This window comes from Hippopotamus amphibius, chromosome 11, assembly GCF_030028045.1.
Source record: "Hippopotamus amphibius kiboko isolate mHipAmp2 chromosome 11, mHipAmp2.hap2, whole genome shotgun sequence".
NCBI lineage: Eukaryota > Metazoa > Chordata > Mammalia > Artiodactyla > Hippopotamidae > Hippopotamus > Hippopotamus amphibius.
Genome location: NC_080196.1, coordinates 38447469 through 38472360, shown reverse-complemented (window position 1 = coordinate 38472360; position 24892 = coordinate 38447469). Strand labels below are relative to the sequence as shown.

Genomic DNA, 24892 nt, shown 5'->3' with positions numbered 1-24892 from the left:
GCACCAATCATATTTTACTTTATCAATCTTTAGAAACTTGGCATTCCTATTATATTATGAAATTCTTAAGAGCAGCAACTATGTCTTGTTCATCCTTTTATGCTGGCACCTAAACTAAGCACCTGCAACATAACAGGTATTCAATAAATACCTGTTTGTTGAATGGATGTCTGAATGAATAAGTCCTTTAAGTAACAGAGTAGAACTGAGGAGAGGAAAAGCAGGAAAAAAAAAAGATGTTTGATGATCAACTAGGGAGGTACTATTTGAACTTAAACCTGAACCTAACTACTTGGGAAGCAACTGTATCACTACCAAATATAGCTCTTGCCCTTCCAAAATGAAAAACAGACAACAGCTGTTTCTGGTAGTAATAACAGGTCATTGGTGTTATTAACATCATCTCACACTTATTAAAAGATACTAATTTATATTCTAAAATTATAAAATAAAATGCAAAGGAAAAGGACAACCCTGTTCTATTTTCTTATGTTTCAACTCCTCCACTACACACAAAGGAAGCTCAACATGTTATTATCCTTTAAACAAAATAAAACAAAAAGCCTGGATTCAATTGAAAAACTTAAGCACAAACAGCCATGTCTTGAAGGTCTTACTGAATATAAAACACAGTGGAAAATATTTTTGGCCTAATAAGAGGATCCTAAGTGAAAATAATAAATAGAAAATTCCTCAACTGAAAAAAAAAAAAAAAGGCAATTCAAGATGTAAAGAGATCTTATGAAGAGAAATTCCATAATATATGAAACTTGTTTCTAAACACAGCTGAAGCAAGCAAATCAGGAGTTAAGAACATCAAGTTCACTCTGTAATAATAAAGTCTAAAATGATCTTATGGGGAACAAAGGGGCAGGAAAATTCAAAGTTCTATTGACAAACTGACAAAACATACATAAAGGATTGCTACACTCCCTCTGAGGCATTTTAAAAGAGAAAACATTCCCAATTGTTCATCCTCATCCCCCTCCTCCTCTTCCTTCTCCTCCTCTTCCTCCTCCCTCTCCTTCTCCCCCTCCTCCTCCCCCTCATCAGTATCCTTGTCATGCAGGTGGCTGTGGCCAGCACGAGCAGACTGTGGCCACCCCAGGCCCTCAGTTTCAGCACTCCTGGAAACTGCTCCCACCACACAGGCAGCAAGAGCTTCTCCAGGGCTCCATGTCTCCCCCTACTCTTAAGCAGAGCTATTTCTTCACCTCACAGTCTGCAAAGGCAACATAGAACTGTGACATTAACTGTGTAGTCCAACAGACCTGCATATTTAACTTCTCCGAGGCTCCGCTTCCTCATTTGTAAAGTTAAGGTAGTCAGTAGTGTTTCTCTCCTAGAGCTATCATGAGAATGATATAAGGGAGCAATGTGTGTCCAGCCCACAACAGATACTCAGTAAATGTTAGACTGTTCTCTTCCTGTCTCTCCTCTGAGGGCCTGTAACTCTCTCTCTCTTTTCCTCATTCCTCCTTTCTTCTGCTCCCTGATTCCTTATAAATATTTAATGGATCTATCTCCTTTGAGTTACTCTTCTATTTATTTCAAAATTCCAAAGAAAGATAAAAAAAAAAGGACTTATTTGTATGAAACTGAATAGCTGTACTGCAGAAGCCCACATATCTGCTATACTTGGCAGATGACAAGGCAAGGGCTGGCTAGCACCTGTATGTACCTCTGTGGACTTCAGGCATAATTAATGCTCCACATGAGTAGAAAGACTTAAATAGTACAAACAGTTTCACATGTTATTTCACAAATCACAGACTTCAGAACAATTTATATTTAAATATGGTTTTATAAAAAAAAAGGCAATTTTAATCTCTCTTTAGCCCCAAGTAAAATTGTTATGATTTAGTGACACCATGTGGCTATATTTTGCTTTGCACTCTTAGAAGAGAATTTTCCTCTATCTGTAGGTTGCTCTGTAATAGTTCAATTATGATATCAAAGTTGCAGGTGGAGGTACAATTCAAACTAAGTATGAACTAAAATGATTACTTTTAAAAAGTGAAACTGTTCCTTCTTCCTTTACATCCGAATAAGGCATTTCTTGAATTCTATCATATAATCATATAAAGACACCAATCATGTAAAGAAAGTAAAGGTGTGACATAATTCTCGCTATGATTATAAAGCACCCTGGTGAACCACTGATTAACGTAAAAGTGTCTGCCTTTAAAAGTAAATAAATATATCAATGCCCAGGTATGGGATTGGGAGAGAACAAAAGAGAAAAGGTGGAAGACACACATGCTTTTGTACCATGTTAATATGGTAGGAAAAGAATGCTTCCATAAATAGATATGTTTATTTTATCATTTGTTTTATGTCTTGTAGATCTATGGCACTGTTAGGTACTATAATCTAATGAAAATGGGTAAAAAAAATTATGCTGCATCTAATGATGGCAGGGATGAGAGGGGACTTGGAATGTATGGTAGCAATAAAAGAGATTAAAGTGCCCCAAACCAAAAAACAGTACAGTTTTAGTATTCATCTAATGAGGCCTCCTACAGCAGACCAGTTACTCCTAAATAACATTCAATGTACACCAAAGAAAGCCTGAATATCGACAACAATGAGCAGAGAATATCACCTCCTTACTCTCATCTTAAAACACCCAGCTCCCCTCTCAGGCTTTCAATGATCACCTATTTTAAATAACCACTCTCCTCCTCTTGACCCTGGGTCACTATCACAGTACCATTTTCAAAACACTTAAAATTACCTGGTGTGTTCTTATTGTTTATATTTGTTCCTCCCAAATTCTATGAGAGCAGAAATCTTGGCAGTCTTCTTCAGTGTTACGGCCTCAGTATCCAATACAATGCATAGCACAAAGACGGAGCTTATTTGTGAAGTGAATGAGTAATGGATGAATAAACAGATGAATAAATGAAGAAAAATCTATTTTCTTAGCTGGTGAAGCACACCTAAATTTCTTGTTGTAAGTGAAAGTAGAACCGTTCTAGTGAGATGTTTTTCATCATTTATGACCTCTACTGTGACCACTGAGACTAGCAGACAGGCCAGCAGATGCTCTACAACAAACACCCTTTTTTCTATGATACATCTGGCACATTATAATTTTCATTCTAAGAAAAGAAGAAAAAGGAGGGAGGGGAAAACTACAATGATTAAAACTTTCATTAACAGTCAAAGAAATCAATGAACAGAGTAGAGTATATGCTAGGATTTAGCATATGATAAATATGGCTGTTCATACTAGGGTGGTAAGGAATGATTATTAAATAAATGATCTTAGTCAACTGACTCTTCCTATCTGAAAATATACATGGAAAGCATTCTGGCTGGATTAAATATTTAGATATAAAGACAAAAAATAACAAATAGTACAAAAAATTTATAAAAATTTAACACTCTAATGTTGGAGTGAGGAACACTTTTCTGAACATGATATCAGACCACCAGAAACCATAAACAAGACTGACAGATTTGACTACATTTTTTTAAACATAAAATTCTATATGGTAAAAAGTACTAATAAAACACTAAAACCTAATAACAAATTGCACAATACATGATAGGCAAAAGTATAATTATATACAGACATACACAAACATATATCTATATGTATATATACATATCGCTCATATACATGATATTTTATATATATACACACACACAAACATATATATGTATATATATCAAGGTGTATATACCAACATAAAGTGTTCACAGGCCAAAAACAAAAAGATAATCACCCCAGAAGAAAAATATGCAGAAGACAAAGATAGGTTTTTTATAAATGAGAAGTAATAAATGTCAAGTATAAGATATCCTACTTCATGGAGGATAAAAGAAATCCAAATTAAAATAAGGCAATTTTTTACAAATCATAAATCACATTGGCAAAATGTTGGCAATGCCTGGCACTGGTGAGGGTTTGGAGAAGGGGCATTTCTATATGCTATTGGTAGAAACTGGGTACAGCTTTATCAGAGGGCAAGCTTTATCAATATTTAAAATGTGTACTACATTATAATTTTATAATTAAAACATCATAAAAAGACATTTATATTTTGATAATTAAGAACAAAAGGATGGGGAAAGTGGGGTGGGGGGTTGGGGGTGGGATGAATTGGGAGATTGGGATTGCCATATACACATAAGAAAAAAAATCACATTGTACACTTTAAATATATGCAGTTTATTGTATGTCAATTATATCTCAATAAAAGTTCTTAAAAAAAAAGAAGAAACCACACACACACACACACACACACACACACACACACACACACACACACGAAGAGCAAAAGGAAAGGAACAAAGAAGCTCAGTTTTGTGTTGAGTTCATCCCTCCTGTGCCATGTTCTGAACCGTCAAGTTGCACTCTTCTCAACACTCTTTTCTGGCCTCTGTGCTCCTGCAGATTCTCCTCTAACTCTCTGACCAGCCCCTGCAGTAAACCTGTCTGCCACCTACTCTTTCCTTCCCTCTTTCAATAGCTATATTCTTAACGACTTTGCTTTTAGGCCCACTATTCCTCTCCCTCAACTCCCAGGTTTTATATCAAGTTCACTTTTGTAATTCCAGCTCCCAGCCATATGCAGGCTACCTCTACACACATTCACATCCATGTTTTCAAGTTTTCTCATATTTCAGCAACATTATACAGCTGCCAAATTACCAGCACCATGTTGAGAAACAGCCAGAAAAAAATTTTAAAGCATCCCAGGGCATTCAATATTTCCATTCCTTATTAGTGTTTTTTGTTCAGTCCTAGGCTCTACCAACTAAGAAAGCTGTGGAAAGACTTGAAGAGAGCTTACTAGATAGCAAAGAAGACAATCTGAAGGTTGGGAATTTATGCGTAAAGCAGAAATTTCCTTCTCCTGAAAAAGACAAAGCTGATAAGACATAAGATGGTTCTGAGTACCATATGAAAAACTGTACCAAAATCGACAAGTCATTTTTCTTCATCTCCAGCTGGGGGGTTGGGGGTTGTTATTAGTCTAAGTGTTTGGCTACATTGAGCAGTCCCCACTTAACCCACAATGCACTCCTAAAAAGGACCCAGAAAGAAAATGCAGACCATGTCCCTCCATTTGCTTTTGTGGTTGTAACCATCACTCCAGCTTCGAAGCCTGATGTTATCCTTATCACCACTATCTTGGTGAGGGGAAATGCTGACTAAATTACATTCCACAGGGTATATAAAGGGCAAATTTTGTTATATATATTTTACCACAATTAAAAAATGCTTTACCAAAACCAAAATATATGAAAACTGTTGGAAACATGCAAATGGGCAAATTACTAAGATAAAGAGAAACATGGAAGGCATGTGTGTGGACTGGCAATATGTAAAATTGCTGAGAGGACCTCGCTCCTGAGGTAAGGAAGAGTTCCCTCATACTGAGAGCCACTGTAGCCACAGAGAATGACAGAGATGGCTCTTGTTCTCTGAAAGCCAAACACCAGTTCACAGTCTCAGAAAGCAGAAAATATAACAAAAACAACTATTTAGTGAGCCTCTACTAAGGCACTGTGCTTGGTACTTGTAAATATGCTCTGTCATCTAACCCTCCATGGCAGACCCCAGGAAGGGTGCTGGTATTACTGTTTCACTGGTGTAGAAATAAGGGCTCAGAGAGGCACAACTTTACTAAGAGCACAATGCCAATATCAGATGATACCAGGATTAGAGAAGAGCTCTATCTAAGTCTGCAGCCCATGATTTTCCTACTATGTGATGCTGATTTACATGCAGTTCAACCTAGACTTAAGAGAGAGAGCTGGGTAATCTCACAATTCACAGAGTATCTCTTCTTTAGTGAATATATTTGATGTGAGCTTTCATCAATACACAACACTGACATCCTTCAGAATTAACCTCAAAATTCAGTTTCCTGAAGAAAAAAGAGAAAGCCTTTACAAATAGTACAGAACCATTTACTACTCCAGAGAGTCTTCCAGCACAAATATACATTTTAACAAATACAGGAATAAGAAACACCAATGAATATATATAAATATTAATACTGAATCAATCTCTCTTCACAACCTGGTCAGTGCTTTGACCCCAAACCTGTGCTAATATTTATAGAGTACCTACTGCATACAAGGTCATACATAGCCTGAGTACTGTGCAAGAATACTAAAAGATTAGAATCTGTATTCCTTGCTTCCAAAAGCTTGTAATTTTAGTATCAGAGGCAAGACAAGCACGTAAAAGACACTAAAGAACAAAGGTGACATACAAATGTGCAAATTAACTAACATAATGCAAACTGAACGCTTGCATGCTAAGGAAATAAAGGATTTATATATGCCCAGTGAAGTCCCTGGAAGAAGTGTATTTAGAACATTGTTTAGGTAGTCAATAAATGATTGTGAAGATAAGAAACACCAAGCATAAGATATTCTTGGATAATCAATAGGGACTTATTCTTAAGTTCATTTTAAAATACTACCAAAATTCCAAACTACTAAAAAAGGCAGAGTTTATGAAGGAATATAGTATAAGTAACATAATAAGTTAAAGTGGTTATAAAGATTAAAATGTTTTCTCACTAAAATGCATATCAAGACTCCTTCCTTTTCTTGTTATCACTGTCTCTAACACCTTTGCTCAGTTTTTCTTGACCAGCGTTAGGAGCCAGCTATATGAAGACAAAAACTAACATCATGAAAACAGCCAGGCTCTACAACACATGAACGCAACATCAACAAAGGCAAGGCCACACAGGAGAGACAAAATAAGGAAAAGGGAGTATAAATAATGCCCATTAATAAATAAGAGGAATTATATTTTCTAAAAGCCAGAGGTCACAACTGAGGGTACATGTCTTCCTCTACAGAGTAGGAGTTTTCAGGTGGGTAAAGCACACAGCCTCTGTCATAGCTGGCATTACACTCACGATAATTTGTTCTAGGAGTCATGTTCCTGATGTTTCAAATTAAATAAAAACACACAGTCCTTTGGTCCACATAAGACACTTTGGTTGTTATGCTGCTTATTTTTTAATCCAATACAACCATAATAACGTGAGTCAATGCAGACTCAATCCCCTCCTCCACCTTAGGGCGCCTCTGTCACCCTCAAAGTATCCATAGGCAGTTCTGAGATATAGAATCTTCATTCAATTTCTTGTCCCTCTCATTTTAATCCATTCAAAACTCCTCTGATAAAAGAGCAACTGCCAGACCTGAGACACTTTAGGCCCTCTTTGGGGAAATAAAATTGATTTTCTTCATTTCCACACAAGAGGATCCCTGGGTAACAATATTGTGGCTGGTCATATCCATAATAAAAAAAAATGTAGGCAACATTCTTTACTGTACCAGAGGCTGAAAGGTTTTATGGAGTTCCTGTGGTAGAAATAAGAATTCAGCCTGATGCTGTTAGATCATGTGTTTGCTAAGCATAAGGGTGTCTTCTGACCAACAGAATAAGTGCTGGGGGGCATTCCCATCTGCTCCACCTCAGCCACACCGGGATTTGTGAGTCGGGGTCACGAGTAAGGGTGTGGAGGGGAGTGGGTAAGGGGCCAGCTCCATGTGCTCCCTGGATTACGCCCACCATATCCCTTCCCTTCTCTTCTGGCCGCACCTAACTAAACGAACCAATAACTTTCTGCCTTTGATCTACTGAGTTTAGGGTAAAGAATATCTGAGGGCAATTTCCCAAGGGAAAATCACAACAGTAAAAACACAACAGAATTTCAGGGTTCTTTAACCACCTTTCCCAACTCCCAAATTCAACATTCATACTGGTTTTGCAGAATGTCAGAAAGAAAGCTTAAAAGATGGCTTATACTTAAAGTAAGAATATGAAATGTTAGAATAGCTTATCAATACTTTTTAAAAAACAAACTTGGGACTTCCCTAGTGATCCAGTGGATAAGACTCGGTGCTCCCAATGCAGGGGGCCCAGGTTCCATCCATGGTCAGGGAACTAGATCCCGCACGCTGCAACTAAAAGAGCCTGCATGCCACAATGAAGATTCCACGTGCCACAACTAAGATCCAGTGCAGCCAAATAAATAAATGAATATTTTTAAAAAAATAAAAAAAATAAAAACCTACGTGTAACTAAAATACATAACAACAATAAAAGTTAAGGTGCTCTGGTTAAAGGGAGGGTGTGAGTGTAGAGCCCCACCAGCTCGGCCTCCCTTGCCCCAAACCCAATCCCACAAGAAACACCTGCTCTGTCAAATTCCAGTGATATCCACTGACCTAGAAAAAGAAGGCAGATATTCAGAACATGTGCAATGGCATCCAAAAGTCTCCTCTTGGCCCTGAGGACTGCCAGGGAAGCCTCCAGAAATATCTCTCATGGCTTTTCTGGAAAGAACACTCCCCCTAACAATAACTCTGCATTCAAGGTATAGCATGGAATTTAAAAAGCATTTCCACTTCTCAGTGTGTCATCCTTTCTTATTAATTTACATGCCTACTACATAAATACAGTACAAAACATTTCTGCAGTACACTCTAAATATCAAGATGCTAAATTTTCCATAGTTATCCTAAGTTTTTCAGCTGGGATGCATTTGGTAGCTGATATCCTAGAAAACTTTCCTTCTATGAGACAGAAAAAATTAAATGTTTCTCAACATCCAGATCTCTTTAAACAAACATCAAAATCATTTATAAGCCATGAGAACTAACCTGCAGACACGGGCTGGAAAATACAACTTTTGCCAAGAACGACACAGATATTGTGAATGATCAATCACTCTGATCCAATCAAGTTCATCCATTGACACTTCAATGAAGTATGAATAAGACCTATGAATCAAAAGAAAAAAAGAAGAAAAAGTACCACATTAAAATAACAATACAAAGCTATATTTTAATAAAATGTTAAAATATACTATTTTACAATACAAAAAATACACTATTCACGAATTACCTTTTCTGCACAACAAGCAAATTCTCCTGATGATGAAATCTGTATGGAACCCCCTAACATAGCATTCACCACAATGTATTGAAATGATTGCTTATTAGGTCTCAAGCTGCTTAAGAACACGGGCCATGCCACATTTTTCTGCATATATCCAGGGTCTAGCACAGTGCTTGGCACATATCAGGCATATAAGACAGAACAGGATCAGGATGCTTTGTACATATTGTATTAGCTAAAGTCATGACAGGGAGAGGACAGAAAATCAAGAGGTGTGCCTTCTCCCTCTACCTTTGCTGGCCTGGGTGCTCAGCCCTACTCTCTCAGGAGGAAAGCCAACTCAGAATGGTTCCTCACAGAGGCTAGCTTATCTCCTGCTCCCTCCTCCCAGTCTCCTACCATCCCACACACATATGCGCCCTACCGAAAAAAATAAATGACATGGGTGAAGAGATAATACATGTTTCTCTTTGGTACAACTTAAAATTTCGCAGCTAATAATCTGGCAGTAATGAAAATAGCCTATCATCCTCCCCTGGTCAGCTACCCTGGACCATTACATGCTGGTCCCATACTGAACAAATCTATATTCCCCTGTCATAAACCAAATTTAAATTTGAGATGCAGTTATTACTTGTACTGTAATATCAACAGGAACAATCTCAGAAGATTTAGCTGACCATAAATGTCAGCCTGCAAGCAACAGTTGTGACCAGAAAAGGTCAGCTTATTTTGTGTCATCCCCTCATTTTCTGCTGTCCCCTCGCTCCCATTCATTTTATCGCTCAGTCTCAAACTGGTTATAACCTTTTATTGAACCTCTCTGGGTTATCAGCAATGCAGGATATAATTTTACAACACATGTCAGAATCTTGTTGGCTTGAGATTCTGAATGTTTCACCTTTGCTTAGAAAGATAACTTCTATGAGAAAAGAACTGGTACGTGGTAAAGTTAAGTCCCCCATGAATGTAATGCACATACTAAAAGAAAGTGGCATATAAATATTTAACATCCTGCAAATGATAATAACTACCTTCAGTTTCAAATGTACTAAACTTTTCTTTTATTATTTTTACACTAATTTCATTATTAATTGATTGAATATATGTAAAATTTTTAGAACAGTGCCTACTACTATTATTAATCAGAAACTCTTGGAAATAATATATGAAATTTGCTCCATTTTTCCAACTAAACATCATATTATATCCAACAAGATACATACCAGGAAACATGTTCTTAATTAAAAACAAAAGAGAGAGAGATAACCTGGAGATAACCGCCAACACCCACGCACATGGGAAATGCTGACTCTCACTTCATAAAGCCTCCCTCACACTTGGCTCAAATGGCCTGAAAGGCCAGGGCGATGGTTAGTGGTGCCAACAAGAGAAGTCAAGTAACCAGCAAGATCTGCTGGATTTCATCATCCCTACAACTAAGCCCTTCAGGGACACTGGTGGCAGGGGTTCTGGGAAGTGCTCATTAGCGTGAGCCCTCCCAGAGTCCAACATTAGCCCCACCAAAGAGCCTGTAAGCTCCAGGGCTGGGGAGCCTCACGCCAAGCATTAAACAAGGTGGGAACACAGTCCCACCCACTGGAAGACAAGCAGATTAAAGGGTCACTGAGCTCTCCCCACCAAATGGGATTAAAGTTTTACTAAGCTCTGCCTACCCAGCCATACCCACCATCAGTCCCTCCCATCAGGAAGCACCCACCAGCCTCCTAGACAGCTTCCTCCACAAGAGGGCAGACAGCAGAATCAAGCAGTATTAGCAGTATTTCATCTTGTGGAACTGAAAATCACAGTCACAGAAAGACAGAGAAAATGAAAAGGCAAAAGACTTTGTACCAGATGAAGGGACAAATAAAACCCCAGAAAAACAACTAAATGAAGAGGAGACAGGTACCATTCCAGAACAAGAATTCAGAATACTGATAGTGAAGATGATCCAGGACTTTGAAAAAAGACTGGATGCAAAGATCGAAGAGTTGCAAGGAAAGTCTACCAAAGGCCCAGAAGAATTAAAGAGCAAACAAACAGAGATATGGAACACAATAACTGAAATGAAAAATACACTGGAAGGAACCAATAGCAGGTTAACTGAGGCAGAAGGGCGAATAAGTGACCTGGAAGACAGAATGGTGATAAACACTGATGAGGAAAAGAATAAAGAAAAAAGAATGAATAGAACGGAAGACAGCCTAAGAGACCTCTGGGACAACGTTAAACGCACAAACATTCACATGATAGGGGTCTCAGAAGGAGAAGAGAGAGAGAAAGGGCCCAGGAGAATACTGGAAGAGATTATAGTTGAACACTTCCCTAACATGGGAAAGGAAATGGCTACCCAGGTCCAAGAAGCACAGAGAGACCCAGGCAGCATAAACCCAAGGAGAAATATGCCAAGACATACAGTAGTCAAATTGACAAAAATTAAAGACAGAGAAAAGTTATTAAAAGCAACAAGGGAAAAATGACAAATAACATACAAGGGAACTCCCATCAGGTTAACAGCTGATTTCTCAGCAGAAACTCTGCAAGCCAGAAGGGAGTGGCATGATATATTTCAAGTGATGAAAGGGAAGAACCTACAACCAAGAATACCCTACCCAGCAAGGATCTCCTTCAGAATCGACGGAGAAATCAAAAGCTTTACAGACAAGCAACAGCTAAGAGAATTCAGCACCACCAAACCAGCCCTACAACAAATGCTAAAGGAACTTCTCTAAGTGGGAAACAGGAGAAGAAAAGGACCTACAAAAACAAAAACCAAACAATTAAGAAAACAGTAATAGGAACATACATATCGATAATTACCTTGAATGTAAATGGACTAAATGCACCAACCAAAAGACACAGACTGGCTGAATGGACACAAAAACAAGACCCATATATGCTATCTCCAAGAGACTCACTTCAGATCTAGGGACACATACAGACAGAAAGTGAGGGGATGGAAAAAGATATTCCATGCAAATGGAAATCAAAAGAAAGCTGGAGGAGCGATACTCATATCAGATAATATACACTTTAAAACAAAAAATGTTACAAGCGACAAGAAAGGACACTACATAAAGATCAAGGGATCAATTCAAGAAGAGGAGATAATTATAAATATATATGCACCCCATATAGGAGCACCTCAATACATAAGGCAAATGCTAACAACTATGAAAGAGGAAATCAACAGTAACACAATCATAGTGGGGGACTTTAACACCCCACTTACACCAATGGACAGATCATCCACACAGAAAATTAATAAGGAAACACACGCTTTAAATGACACAATAAATCAGCTTGATCTAACAGATATCTATAGGACATTACATTGAAAAACAGCAGATTACATGTTCTTCTCAAGTGCACATGGAACATTCTCTAGGATAGATCACATTTTGGGTCATAAATCAAGCCTTGGTAAAATCAAGAAAATTGAAATCGTATCAAGCATATTTTCTGACCACAACGCTATGAGATTAGAAATCTATTACAGGAAAAAAACTGTAAAAAACACAAACACATGGAGGCTAAACAATATGATACTAAATAACCAACAGATCACTGAAGAAATCAAAGAGGAAATCAAAAAAATACCTAGAGACAAATGACAATGAAAACACAATGATCCAAAACCTATGGGATGCAGCAAAGGCAGTTCTAAGAGGAAAGTTTATAGCAATACAATCCTACCTCAAGAAACAAGAAAAATTCCAAATAAACAACCTAACTTTACACCTAAAGAAACTAGAGAAAGAAGAGCAAACAAAACTCAAAGTTAGTAGATGGAGAGAAATCATAAAGATCAGAGCAGAAATGAAATAGAAACAAAGAAAACAATAGCAAAAATCAATAAAACTAAAAGCTGGTTCTTTGAGAAGATAAATAAAATTGATAAACCTCTAGCAAGACTCATTAAGAAAAAGAAGGAGAAGACTCAAATCAGTAAAATTAGAAATGAAACCGGAGAAGTTACAACAGACACCACAGAAATAAAAAGCACCATAAGAGATTACTACAAGCAACTATATGCCAATAAAATGGACAACCTGGAGGAAATGGACAGATTCTTAGAAAGGTATAAGCTTCCAAGACTGAATCAGGAAGACACAGAAAATATGAACAGACCAATCACAAGTCATGAAATTGAAACTGTGATTAAAAATCTCCCAACAAACAAAAGTCCAGGACCAGATGGATTCACAGGTGAATTTTATCAAACATTTAGAGAAGAGCTAACACCCATCCTTCTCAAACTCCTCCAAAAAACTGCAGAGGAAGGAACACTCTCAAACTCATTTTATGAAACCACCATCACCCTGATACCAAAACCAGACAAAGATACTACAAAAAAAGAAAACTACAGACCAATATCACTGATCAATTTAGAGGCAAAACTCCTCAACAAAATACTAGCTAACAGAATCCAACAACACATTAAAAGGATCATACACTATGATCAAGTTGGGCTCATCCCTGGAATGCAAGGATTCTTCAATATACGCAAATCAATCAATGTGATACACCATATTAACAAATTGAAGGATAAAAACCACATGATCATCTCAATAGATGCAGAAAAAGCTTTTGACAAAATTCAACACCCATTTATGATAAAAACCCTCCAGAAGGTGGGCACAGAGGGAACCTACCTCAACATAATAAAGGCCATATATGACAAACCCACAGCAAACATCATTCTCAATGGTGAAAAACTGGAAGCATTTCCTCTAAGATCAGGAACAAGAGAAGGATGTGCACTCTCAACACTACTATTCAACATAGTTTTGGAAGTCCTTGCCACAGCAATCAGAGAAGAAAAAGAAATAAAAGAAATCCAAATTGGAAAAGAAGTAAAACTGTCACTCTTCGCAGATAACATGATACTATACATAGAAAATCCTAAAGATGCCACCAGAAAACTACCTGAGCTAAGCAATGAATTTAGTAAAGTTGCAGGATACAAAACTAGCCACAGAAATCTCTTGCATTTCTATACACTAACAATGAAAGATCAGAAAGAGAAATGAAGGAAACAATCCCATTCACCATTGCAACAAAAAGAATAAAATACCCAGGAATAAACCTAACCAAGGAGTTAAAAGACCCCTACTATAAGACACTAATGAAAGAAATCAAAGACGACACAAACAGATGGAGGGACATACCATGTTCTTGGATTGGAAGAATCAACATTTGAAAACGACTATATTATCGAAAGCAATTTACAGATTCAATGCAATCCCGATCAAATTACCAATGGCATTTTTCACAGAACTAGAACAAGAAATTTTACGATTTGTATGGAAACACAAAAGATCCTGAATAGCCAAAGCAACCTTGAGAAGGAAAGACGAATTGGTAGAATCAGGCTTCCTGACTTCAGGCTATACTACAAGGCTACAGTGATCAAGACAGTATGGTACTGGCACAAACACATAAATATAGATCAATGGAACAGGATAGAAAGCCCAGAGATAAACTATGGTCAACTCATCTATGACAAAGGAGGCAAGGATATACAATGGAGAAAAGGCAGCCTCTTCAATAAGTGGTGCTGGGAAAATGGGACAGCTACATGGAAAAGAATGAAACTAGAACACTCTTTAACAGCATACACAAAAATAAACTCAAAATGGATTAAAGACCTAAATGTAAGGCCAGACACTATAAAACTCCTAGAGCAAAACATAGGAAGAACACTCTTCGACGTAAATAACAGCAAGATCTTTTTTGATCCACCCCCTAGAGCAATGGAAATAAAAACAAAAGTAAATAAGTGGGACCTAATGAAACTTCAAAACTTCTGCACAGCAAAGGAAACTAAAAGCAAGAAGAAAAGATAACCCTCAGAATGGGAGAAAATATTTGCAAACGAATCAACAGACAAAGGATTAATCTCCAAAATATATAAACAGTTCATCCAGCTCAATATCAAAAAGAAAAACCAACCCAATTAAAAAATGGGCAGAAGACCTAAACAGACATTTCTCCAAAGAAGACATACGGATGGCTAAGAGGCACATGAAAAGCTGTTCAACATCACTAATCATTAGAGAAATGCAAATCAAAACGACAATGAGGTATCACCTCACACCAGTTAGAATGGGCATCAACAGAAAATCTACAAACAGTAAATGCTGGAGAGGGTGTGGAGAAAAGGGAACCCTCTTGCACTGTTGGTGGGAATGTAAATTGATACAGCCACTATGGAAAACAGTATGGAGGTTCCTTGCAAAACTAAAAATAGAACTACCATATGACCCAGCAATCCCAGTGCTGGGCATATACCCAGAGAACACCATAATTCAAAAAGACACATGCACTCCAATGTTCACTGCAGCACTATTTACAATAGCCAGGACATGGAAGCAACCTAAATGTCCATCAACAGGTGAATGGATAAAAAAGATGTGGTACATATATACAATGGAATATTACTCAGCTGTAAAAAGCAGTGAAACTGGGACATTTGTAGAGACATGGATGGACCTAGAGACTGTCATACAGAGTGAAGTGAGTCAGAAAGAGAAAAACAAATATCGTATATTAACACACATATGTGGAATATAGAAAAATGGTACAAATCAACTGGTTTGCGAGGCAGAAATAGAGACAAAGATGTAGAGAACAAACATATGGACACCAAGTGGGGAAAGCAGGGAGGGTTGGGGGGGAATGAACTGGGAGATTGGGATAGCAAATAGTACACTCTAAATATATGCAGTTTATTGTATGTTAACTGTATCTCAATAAAAATTCTTTAAAAAAAAAATCTGCTGGATCTCATCATCCTTACGACTGAGCCCTTCATGCCCAGACTCAAAGAGGCTTGAGCAGGGCCTAGAGACTGCATACCAGCATCTGGATACGTAGGGTTTAGGTTAAAGATAAGCAGCAATGAGGGAGACTGTTCAATTCTTCTGGCCACCCTACTGCTCTGGTACTTCTGCCATCATTGCTGAACCCAGACACCACAGTAAGTGAAAACATCAGGAAGGCAGAATCTTGAAACCACTGTGAAACTGGTGGGTTCCTAGGCTGGAGCCCACTAAACTTTTTTCACATTACTTTTTTCATTTTGATAATGATATCTATCCACACTAAAAGACAATTTTTTCTTTATCCATAGTAAAAAATATTTCTTTTTTTTTTTTTGGGCACACGGGCTTAGTTGCTCCGCGGCATGTGGGATCTTCCTGGAGCAGGGATTGAACCCATGTCCTCTGCATTGGCAGGCAGATTCCCAACCACTGCGCCACCTAGGAAGCCCAAAAAATATATTTTTAAAGTTTTTATAATATCCAAAAGTGAGGAATCAAGTAAATAAATAATGGTAACCCATATGGTGGAATACCAAACAACCATTAACAGTAACATTTTACATGGATATACAACAAGGTCCTACTATATAACATAGGGAACTATATTCAAATCCTGTTAATAAACCATAATGGAAAAGAGTAAGAAAAAAGAGTGTGTGTGTGTGTGTGTGTGTGTGTGTATAATAGAGTCATTCTTCTGTACAGCAGAAAGTAAACACAACATTATAAATAAACTATATACTTCAGTAAATTTTTTAAAGTAACATTTTACAGGAATATTTTTTAAAAAGTAGAATATTCACAATGTATTAATAAGTGAAGTTACTTTTTGTACATCTCATCTTTATTTTGTAAAACTATGTGCGGTTTTACAGGTTTTTAGGGTGGGTGGATGTGTGTGTGTGTGTGTATGTGTATAACTATGCATAACAAAAAATACTAATTAGAGAAATACAAAGATTAATAGTCGCAATTTCTATTTTCTTCTTTGTACTTTTCCATATTTTCTGTTTTCCACAATAAACACACATTCATTACTTTTATAAGCAAAAAAAAAAGCAAAAAATGTTTTTTTAAGAAATGTACCCTTTAACTCTTCCCCCAAAATTAAACTTCAAGAGAAAGAGCAAAGTGATGACAAAGATATAAACCATCAAATCTGTAAAACTAAGCAGATGACCACAAAGTTAGGCCACCTCAATCAAACACGTAGGTTTTTCTGCAAGTCATGCTAATGACTCACCGGCTGTCTCGGTCCCACAGGAGTATCCGTATATGATTGATAATGGATGGCTGACCTAGCTTAATCTCGATGCCAGAACGGCAGTCATCATCAATCGGGTGCCTAGAAAATCCGTGATCCAAATCATAATTTTGAGTGTCACCATCTAATAAGGCAGACTTCAGTTCCCCCTTTACCACCTGGGCTCCATACTTCATAGTTGCAATGTTTTCTTCCGGTACTACAGTTAAAAAATAGAAAAAGCAAGGTTAATGGTTACTTATTAAATTTTCCATATTTTCAGAAAAAAGATAAAATTCTAGCATTCTAGTTGATTCTAGTATGTGCGTTTAATTTAACGGGAGAGAGGAGACACAGAGTGTCTATGAAGATTAAGATACCACCACAGTTGAAATTTAATGACACCACAGTCGCAAAGTGTCTGGGACTATTATTACTAAGAAAAAGTTGTAAATACTACAAAAAAATATGTTCTAGGACAAACAAATCCGCTCTGCTGAGTTCATTCTATTAGTAGGACAAAAATAGCATGTAAAATAACCTGTTCCTGACATCTGGACTGAGCACAAAGTATAAAAGCAAAGCAGACAGGTCAGACGTCTGATTAAAGAGCATAAAGAGAAAGGTCAAAATACAGCGGAGCTGTTGGTCATACAAGGGTGTGCTGAATCAATTAGTTAAAAAACAAGAATATGTTTAAAAGAAGATATATTTCTACTTCACTTGAGTATTTTTAAAAATAAAAGTTCAGTCTGTCATCAAAATTAATATTATGGTTATAATTAATTCCCCTCCCCCTCCAACATGAAATGTACCAAGTCAATTGTTCCTGGGATTCTTAAGTCCTCTGTACAAATTTTGTGAAGCAAAAGGTACTAACATTCTAAAACTGACACTCTCTCCACGGAGAGACAAGAGGCAGCATAAAGTAGCTGTTAAGAGCTTGAGCTTCAAAGTTTAAATAATGGCACCACCTTTAACCAGATGTATCTCTTTGGGGAAGTCACCTTCTCTGAACTTCATTTTCTCAATAGGGCAGTATCTATCCCCCAGGTGTTTTTGCTTGTTTTAAGGATTAAATGAGATGATGTTTGCAAATCACAGAGTAAGATCTAAAAAAAGACTGCCATTATTACTACAAAATATGTATAAAAAAGCACACAATAAGAGAAGTAAGCAAGTTTACAGACTATAAATAAATGCTGAATTCTCACAGAATATATACATCTTGGCTGACTGATTTGAATAGGGGAAATTGTGAGCTATAATTAGGCTCTTAGGGAAAAGGAGTAAGTAATTCATCATTGCAGATTTCTTGGAAAATGTGGGTTTAAAAACTTTTTTTCAACTGAAGACAGATAGAGTGGCTCCAGCTGATGATAAAAAATGGGGGTTGGGGTGAGTTTAGTTAACCTGAAAAGACTAAGGCAACTGAGAAACCAAACCAAATCAAAACAAAACCTAGTCATGATCAACTTCTTACCACCAGAGGCTTAAGTGCTCAGTTTATAACTTTCTAAGTTCTATTAGCTCATGGAAATCACACATATTCTTCAAATTTATTTTTCATTTATTTAACAAACTTTATTAATCCCTTTGATTTACTCCTCATAATAACCCTTTGAGTGTAGGGCTACTATTACATCCATTTCCACAGATGGCAAAGTGGGGGCAGAGAAAGGTCAGGTGGGCTTTGTTGCCCACAGCCATACAGCCAGCAAGGAGCGGAGGTGCTATTAGAACACAGGCAGTCTGTCTCCAGGGGCCCTACCCTGATGTTTCCCTCATAACGGGTTTCTGATGGGAAGACCATACTTTCCCCCTCTTATTAGCCCCTTCTCTCTAAGGTTACTTAAGATCCAAAGGAAAGAAACAGTCTGATATATTAATAGTTTTTTGTTTTGCGGTTTTTTTTAAAGTTGGACTTAAAATGAGAAAATCTAAGTTTAACACTCAGGCTCTACCACCTACTACTATACCTGATGAGGCCTGTTAGTCTCTCTGAATCTGTTTTCTCATCTGAAAATAATATTTTACCCAACAACCCACAGGGCTACTGCAAAAATTATACTACAAATAATATATGCTAAAGTACTATAGAAGTATAAGCTTTCAATTAGTCAAAAAACATTTACTGTGGACCCATTCTGTACCAGGTACCCTGTGAGGCTCTGGGGATCCCTCAGTGAACCAGACAGAGAAAGGCCCTGCCCTCCTGATGCCTCCAATCCAGAGATGAAGCACTTTACAAAGCAAGCAAACAAAAACTTCAAATTTGTGCTTTTCAGGTATCAATGATGTATCATTACTTGGTAAAAATAACCTTTTGTTCCCTTACTGCTGGGTTTAGAATGTGGGTGTCCAAAGTCTGCTGCTGCTGACCACTGGAACCATATCCTCCAGCTCTGACACCACTAGTCCAGACCAAGGCAAATAAGGGGGCACTCGAGCTTTCAGATTTAGAGACTGCTGCTACCCTTTGATTTTCTCTAAACATAAGCTTCTTCACTTCTAAAATTTACCAAGCACAGAATAACATACTAGGCACAAGAGTTTCAAGTAGCTGCAACTAAAAGTCTAAGTCCTCCACAATTCTAAGTCTTCTTTTGAAGTTTATTTCAAGAGGACTTGAGAACTTATCTAACTGTTCTTGATATAGATTCTCTGAGAGTATCTTTCACTTCAAAATGGGAACATTTACAAAAGGGGAAATTCTCTCATTATAACTATAATCTGAGTATGTCACAGGATTAAAAACACAACTCCAAGTATTTTTTTCCCAGAATCTATAGTTAAATGATGAATTTAAGAGGGAAAGTGATCATGAAAAAATTCAAGTCATAACAAAATAATTCGAGCCATAAATATTCTTATTGCCTATAGGTGTCTATCAGTAGATAAAAGAGCTCTCAAAAAATATAGGGTGGTAGAGATTAAGTAAGACAGTTGACAACAGTAATAGTTTTTGTTACATTTGTAATTTTTGGTGCATTTTACAAACATTAAGAAAAGAAAATAAGCTCTGAAGTTCCATAGTTAGGCAGAAAAAGGCCAATTATTAGAAAAACTAAGGAGAAATGGAGCAGGACCAGCCCCTAGCTACACAGTGTCAAAATCTGAGTGGTGCTGGGTTAATTATCTTGTGTTTTTCTTTAATTGCTTCATGTTCGTAACCATCCTTTACTGAATTCCCTGTTATATCCAGTCTGGTATGGTTGTTAACCCTTGATGGATCATTTGGGTCCACACTGAGTTCTCTGTCCCCTGCAATCTCTTCACCAATTCTGTCCTCTAAATCACATTCTACTCCCCAACGTGACTTCCCTGAAGAATGTATGGGCCCTCCCTGCCAACAAGTGAGATATTATAAATGACTTCCCTGACTGTTCCTGTCTTGTCTTAACTTGCTCCCCGCCCCCCCCCCCCACCGCCCCATTATCTCCACTCCTGCAGGCCTCCCTTCCACATCGAACAGTACTGGTACTGAAACACCACAAAACAGAAATAGGAAATCACCGAGGCAGGAGACTCTATCAATGAGCACTGGCCTCATGAGTCAGATTAGCACTTTGGTTCCAGCTCAGGCATCGATTTCCCTCTAACTCTAGGCAACTTACTTATAAAGATCACAGAATGAAAACATGTAAGAACTGAGAGGGATCTTCATCCAATTTATTTAAAGGAAAAATAAATTCCTAAGCTGCCTTCTGTGTGCTGTTCACTGTGCTGGACTCAGTCCTCCAGCAGCTCACAGTCTAATGGAGACACGAGTACATATCAGACATGAAATGCCTCCACGGAGGAATCCTCAGTAGAGAGGACTTGTGAACTCCCTGGTTTACAGATGAAGATACTAAAAACTACAGCTGGGAAGACAGAATACTAATGGAGTCAAAGAGTTTTCAAAGTGTTAAAGGTTCATTGTTATTACTGTCTTTATGTGACAGATAAGACAAATTTCAAATTCTAGTTTAGAAGCAAGGGATAGATTCATTCAGTCATTCATTTATTTTGAAAAGTCTAGATTCAGGCCTGTGCTAGGTGCTGGGAAAATACAGGGGAAATGATGTAATTACAGTCCTCAAGAAGCTCACTCTAAGTAGGACTGTAGGCAAGAAAAGCAACAATAACAGTATCACAGTGGCAAGGCCCCTTGGTCTAGTAATTGGAAACTATGGGAATAGGTGCATAGTATCACATACCTACAGTATAGATTTAAATACACACATACACACATGCGTGTGCTCATATATAAACCAATAATATAACTTAGCAGGCCTAGAAACAGGTCGACGTTTAGCCAATAAAAAATCTTAAGGATGGAAGTTGTGATGTGCTATTATAAATATGAAGAAACAAGAAATTACTGTTCTCTTTCCCAAAGTCTAAAACCTGAGAAACACAAAACAAAGTGTAACTCAGCTGGAATAGAAAAGCACTAACTTTCAAGGCAGAAATATCTTCACAGCTAAGACAAGACTAAACATTAAGGAATGGTCTGAGTACAGTGGTTCAAATATCCTAAGGAAAAAAAAATAATTACAAAGTTAATTTCCTTCCCCCAGGAGTACAGACAAATGCTCATCATTATATATGTCTAATGTCTCATCATCATTAACTATGTCTAAACCAGACTAACCACCACTGGTGAATTAAAAACCTCCTTCAGATACTCTCTTTTTTTTTTTTTTTTAAGGGGGGTGGAAACCGCTACTATTTCGTAAAAAGCCTCAGGATTTTTTTTTTTAAGCTCTTTATTGGAATATAATTGCTTTACACTCTTGTGCCAGCTTTTGAGGTACACCAAAGTGAATCAGCTGTATTTAGACATATATCCCCATATCCCCTCCCTCCTGCGACTCCCTCCCACCCTCCCTATCCTGGCCCTCTAAGGCATCATCAAGTTGATCTCCCTTTGTTATAAGAAACTTCCCACTAGCTATCTATTATACATTTGGTAGTGTAAATATATCTATGCTACTCTCTCACTTTATCCCAGCTTCCCCTTCGCCCCCCTCCCCCAACCCCATGTCCTCCAGTCCATTCTCTGCATCTGCGTCCTTATTCTTGCCCTGTCACTGGGTTCATCAGTACCATTTTTTTAGATTCCGTATATATGAGTTAGCATACGCTATTTGTTTTTCTCTTTCTGGCTTACTTCACTCTGTATGACAGACTCTAGGTCTCTGCACCTCATTACATATAGCTCAATTTCATTCCTTTTTATGGCCGAGTAATATTCCATTGTATATATGTGCCGCATCTTCTTTATCCATTCATCTGTTGATGGGCATTTAGGTTGCTTCCATGTCCTGGCTATTGTAAATAGTGCTGCGATGAACATTATGGTACATGTTTCTTTTTGGATTATGGTTTTCTCAGGGTATATGCCCAGTAATGGGATTACTGGATCATATGGTAGTTCTATTTTTAGTTTTTTAAGGACCCTCCAAACTGTTTTCCATAGTAAGCCTCAGGATTTTAACTGTAAGAATTAAACCTTCCAGTAATCAATATTAATGAACTAAAAAACAACAACAAAAAGAATTAGTATTTATGCCCCTAGATACTAATTCTCTAGTCCCAAGATAGAACCTCTCAATGTTTCATGAAAAGTTCCCAAAGACTCAAAACCCACACCCAGGGAAGAACAGAGAAACAAATTTCATCAATAATTTCAAAATAAGCACAACTATCTTTCCAGACCATCCTCTCAGGAACAGCTCTGAAATTTTAGACCCCTTTTTCCCTACCAGTGAAGAAATTTGATTTTTAAAAAATGATATGAATGTCTGAATAACATTTACTTAGAAAATAACTAACCTATTTTTTAGGGTCTGAGAGGAAAGTGATATGCTTCCTTAGTATTTCTATTATTAATTTTACTATTCATATAATTAAAAAGTCAGAAAAGGTCTGCTATGTAATCATTTCTCAAGTTTATAAGTTAGATAAAAGATTCCCAAGCATTTGTATAATCTCCTCCTTGAGTTCCCACTGAATTATTCCAAAATGAAGAATTTAATGTTTACGAACAGTATATCATTCCAGAACTCAGTGCTCCTCAACTGGTTGATTACTCCCTTTGACAGTAATTTCATGAGTCTATTGTAACCCAGGTCTGACACCCATACTGACCAGCTGATCAATTACAAGCTACCAGGAAGTACATGAAATGTGCAAAGCATCTCCTCACTTCTGCAGCAATGTCCTAAGCCTATCCCTATAACGAAACCAGTCCTGGGGTCCTATCAACACCTCAATTCAAAACCAGGGCAAGAAGGAAAAAAAAGGAACTTATATAAGAAAGTATCCAGGACTTCCCTGGTGGCGCAGGGGTTAAGAATCCACCTGCCTGGGCTTCCCTGGTAGCACAGTGGTTAAGAATCCGCCTGCCAATGCAGAGGACACAGGTTCAATCCCTGGTCCAGGGAGATCCCACATGCCGCAGAGCAACTAAGCATTATATTCTAGTCAAGCTCTTCTGTTCATGGTCCTTCAAATGCTCTAACCTCTACTAACCTCACCAGTCCTCCCATCTGAAATGCACCCCACCCTGATGCCATTCAAATCAAATGTCAAGGCTCACTTCAAGCTTCACAACCTCCATGAAATCTCCATCATCCCAAGCCACACTCTCTTCTGAAGTTCATAGCAGGTACCCAACTTGAACACTGTTGTATTTAACTTTTCACAGGAGTATGTCTTATTTCCACAATGAAATTAAAAGGATCAAAGGCAGAGACTATATTTCACACTTATGCAGCACAGTTTAGAGTTTAATTACACAGTCTCTGGAGCCTAACTACATAGGTCTGACTCTCAGCTCCACATCTCTCTGTGTAACCTTGGGCAAGTTACTTAGCCTCTCTGTGCTTCACTTTCCTCATCTGTAAAACGGAGCCAATAATGGGTTGTTACTTCAAAGGGTTACTGTGAGAATTAAATGATCATGTAGGGCTGTTACTGATCTATATAAGCACTTCATAAGTGTTCACTGTTATTATTTTCATTAATAAGAAAAACACCATGTAAGTACTGGAAATGCTATAAAAGTGCTACCCATTGTTATTGTTATTTAGAATCTCTGCGTTCATGGTACCTAAAATAATAAGAATATAGCATGTACTCAGTACTGATTTGATGGAGGAAAGGAGGAAAGGTCTTAACATGAGAAGAAACTTCTCAGGAAAGTACCTAATTTTTGACATTCTAGGGAGCAGCTAGAGAAATTTGTCCAGAAATGGCAAGAAACACATATTTTGTGGTCTACAATGACTAAGCAATCTCAGGAGGAATTAGCAGGAGAAGGACTGGGAAAGGCATTCCACAGGAAGCAGAGCTCTATGTTCTTGGACTGACACATACCATGTATACCTGAACTAGAGTTTTGTAGCTATAGAGTTTTGTAGCTGAGACTGTCAGAGGATGCAAAGAAATACTTCTTGGTGAGATGAACATAAATAGGTACTTACTGAGCATGCCTCTATAATTGAGATCCATGTCCCTGCTCTCTGATCGAACTTTAATAGCATCCAGAATGGCATCAGGAGACAACAGTCCCGAAGGCCTCACGACATTCAGAAGTTCAGTGAGGCTCATCAGAGGCAAACGCACAGCCTGCATGATTTCAGCATGGTTCTCCTTTGAATTATGCTTACACCAGTTTAACAAGGCTAGGAAAATATCTTTTTCGGGAGCTGCAAATGAATCTCTTAATACGATGTTTAAAAGTGCTGTCTGAAAAGGGTAAAAAGGAAAAATTCCAGTTATTATGGAGCTCAACCATGTGCATGATCAATCAGTAAAACTCTACTGAACTGCAAGTATCACTTATATTAAAGCAATTAACTCTTCTTGACCATCTTCTTTCCTTATTCTTTGTGCCATATACTCTCTTGCCCATTTGGCTGTGTGAATAGCCGTAGG

General features: G+C 37.7%; 1 protein-coding gene across 4 annotated transcripts in view; it reads right to left on the bottom strand.

The window, feature by feature from the left end:
* BTBD9 (BTB domain containing 9) overlaps positions 1-24892 on the bottom strand; it is a 404849-nt gene that overhangs the window by 337630 nt on the left and 42327 nt on the right. For all 4 annotated transcript variants that reach the window (XM_057698346.1, XM_057698348.1, XM_057698345.1 and 1 more), the window contains exons 4-6: positions 24439-24703; positions 16964-17183; positions 8653-8772 (exon numbers count right to left, since the gene is read on the bottom strand). In XM_057698346.1, the coding sequence (XP_057554329.1) occupies positions 8653-8772; positions 16964-17183; positions 24439-24703 (605 nt within the window). The remainder of the gene's footprint in view (positions 1-8652; positions 8773-16963; positions 17184-24438; positions 24704-24892) is intronic.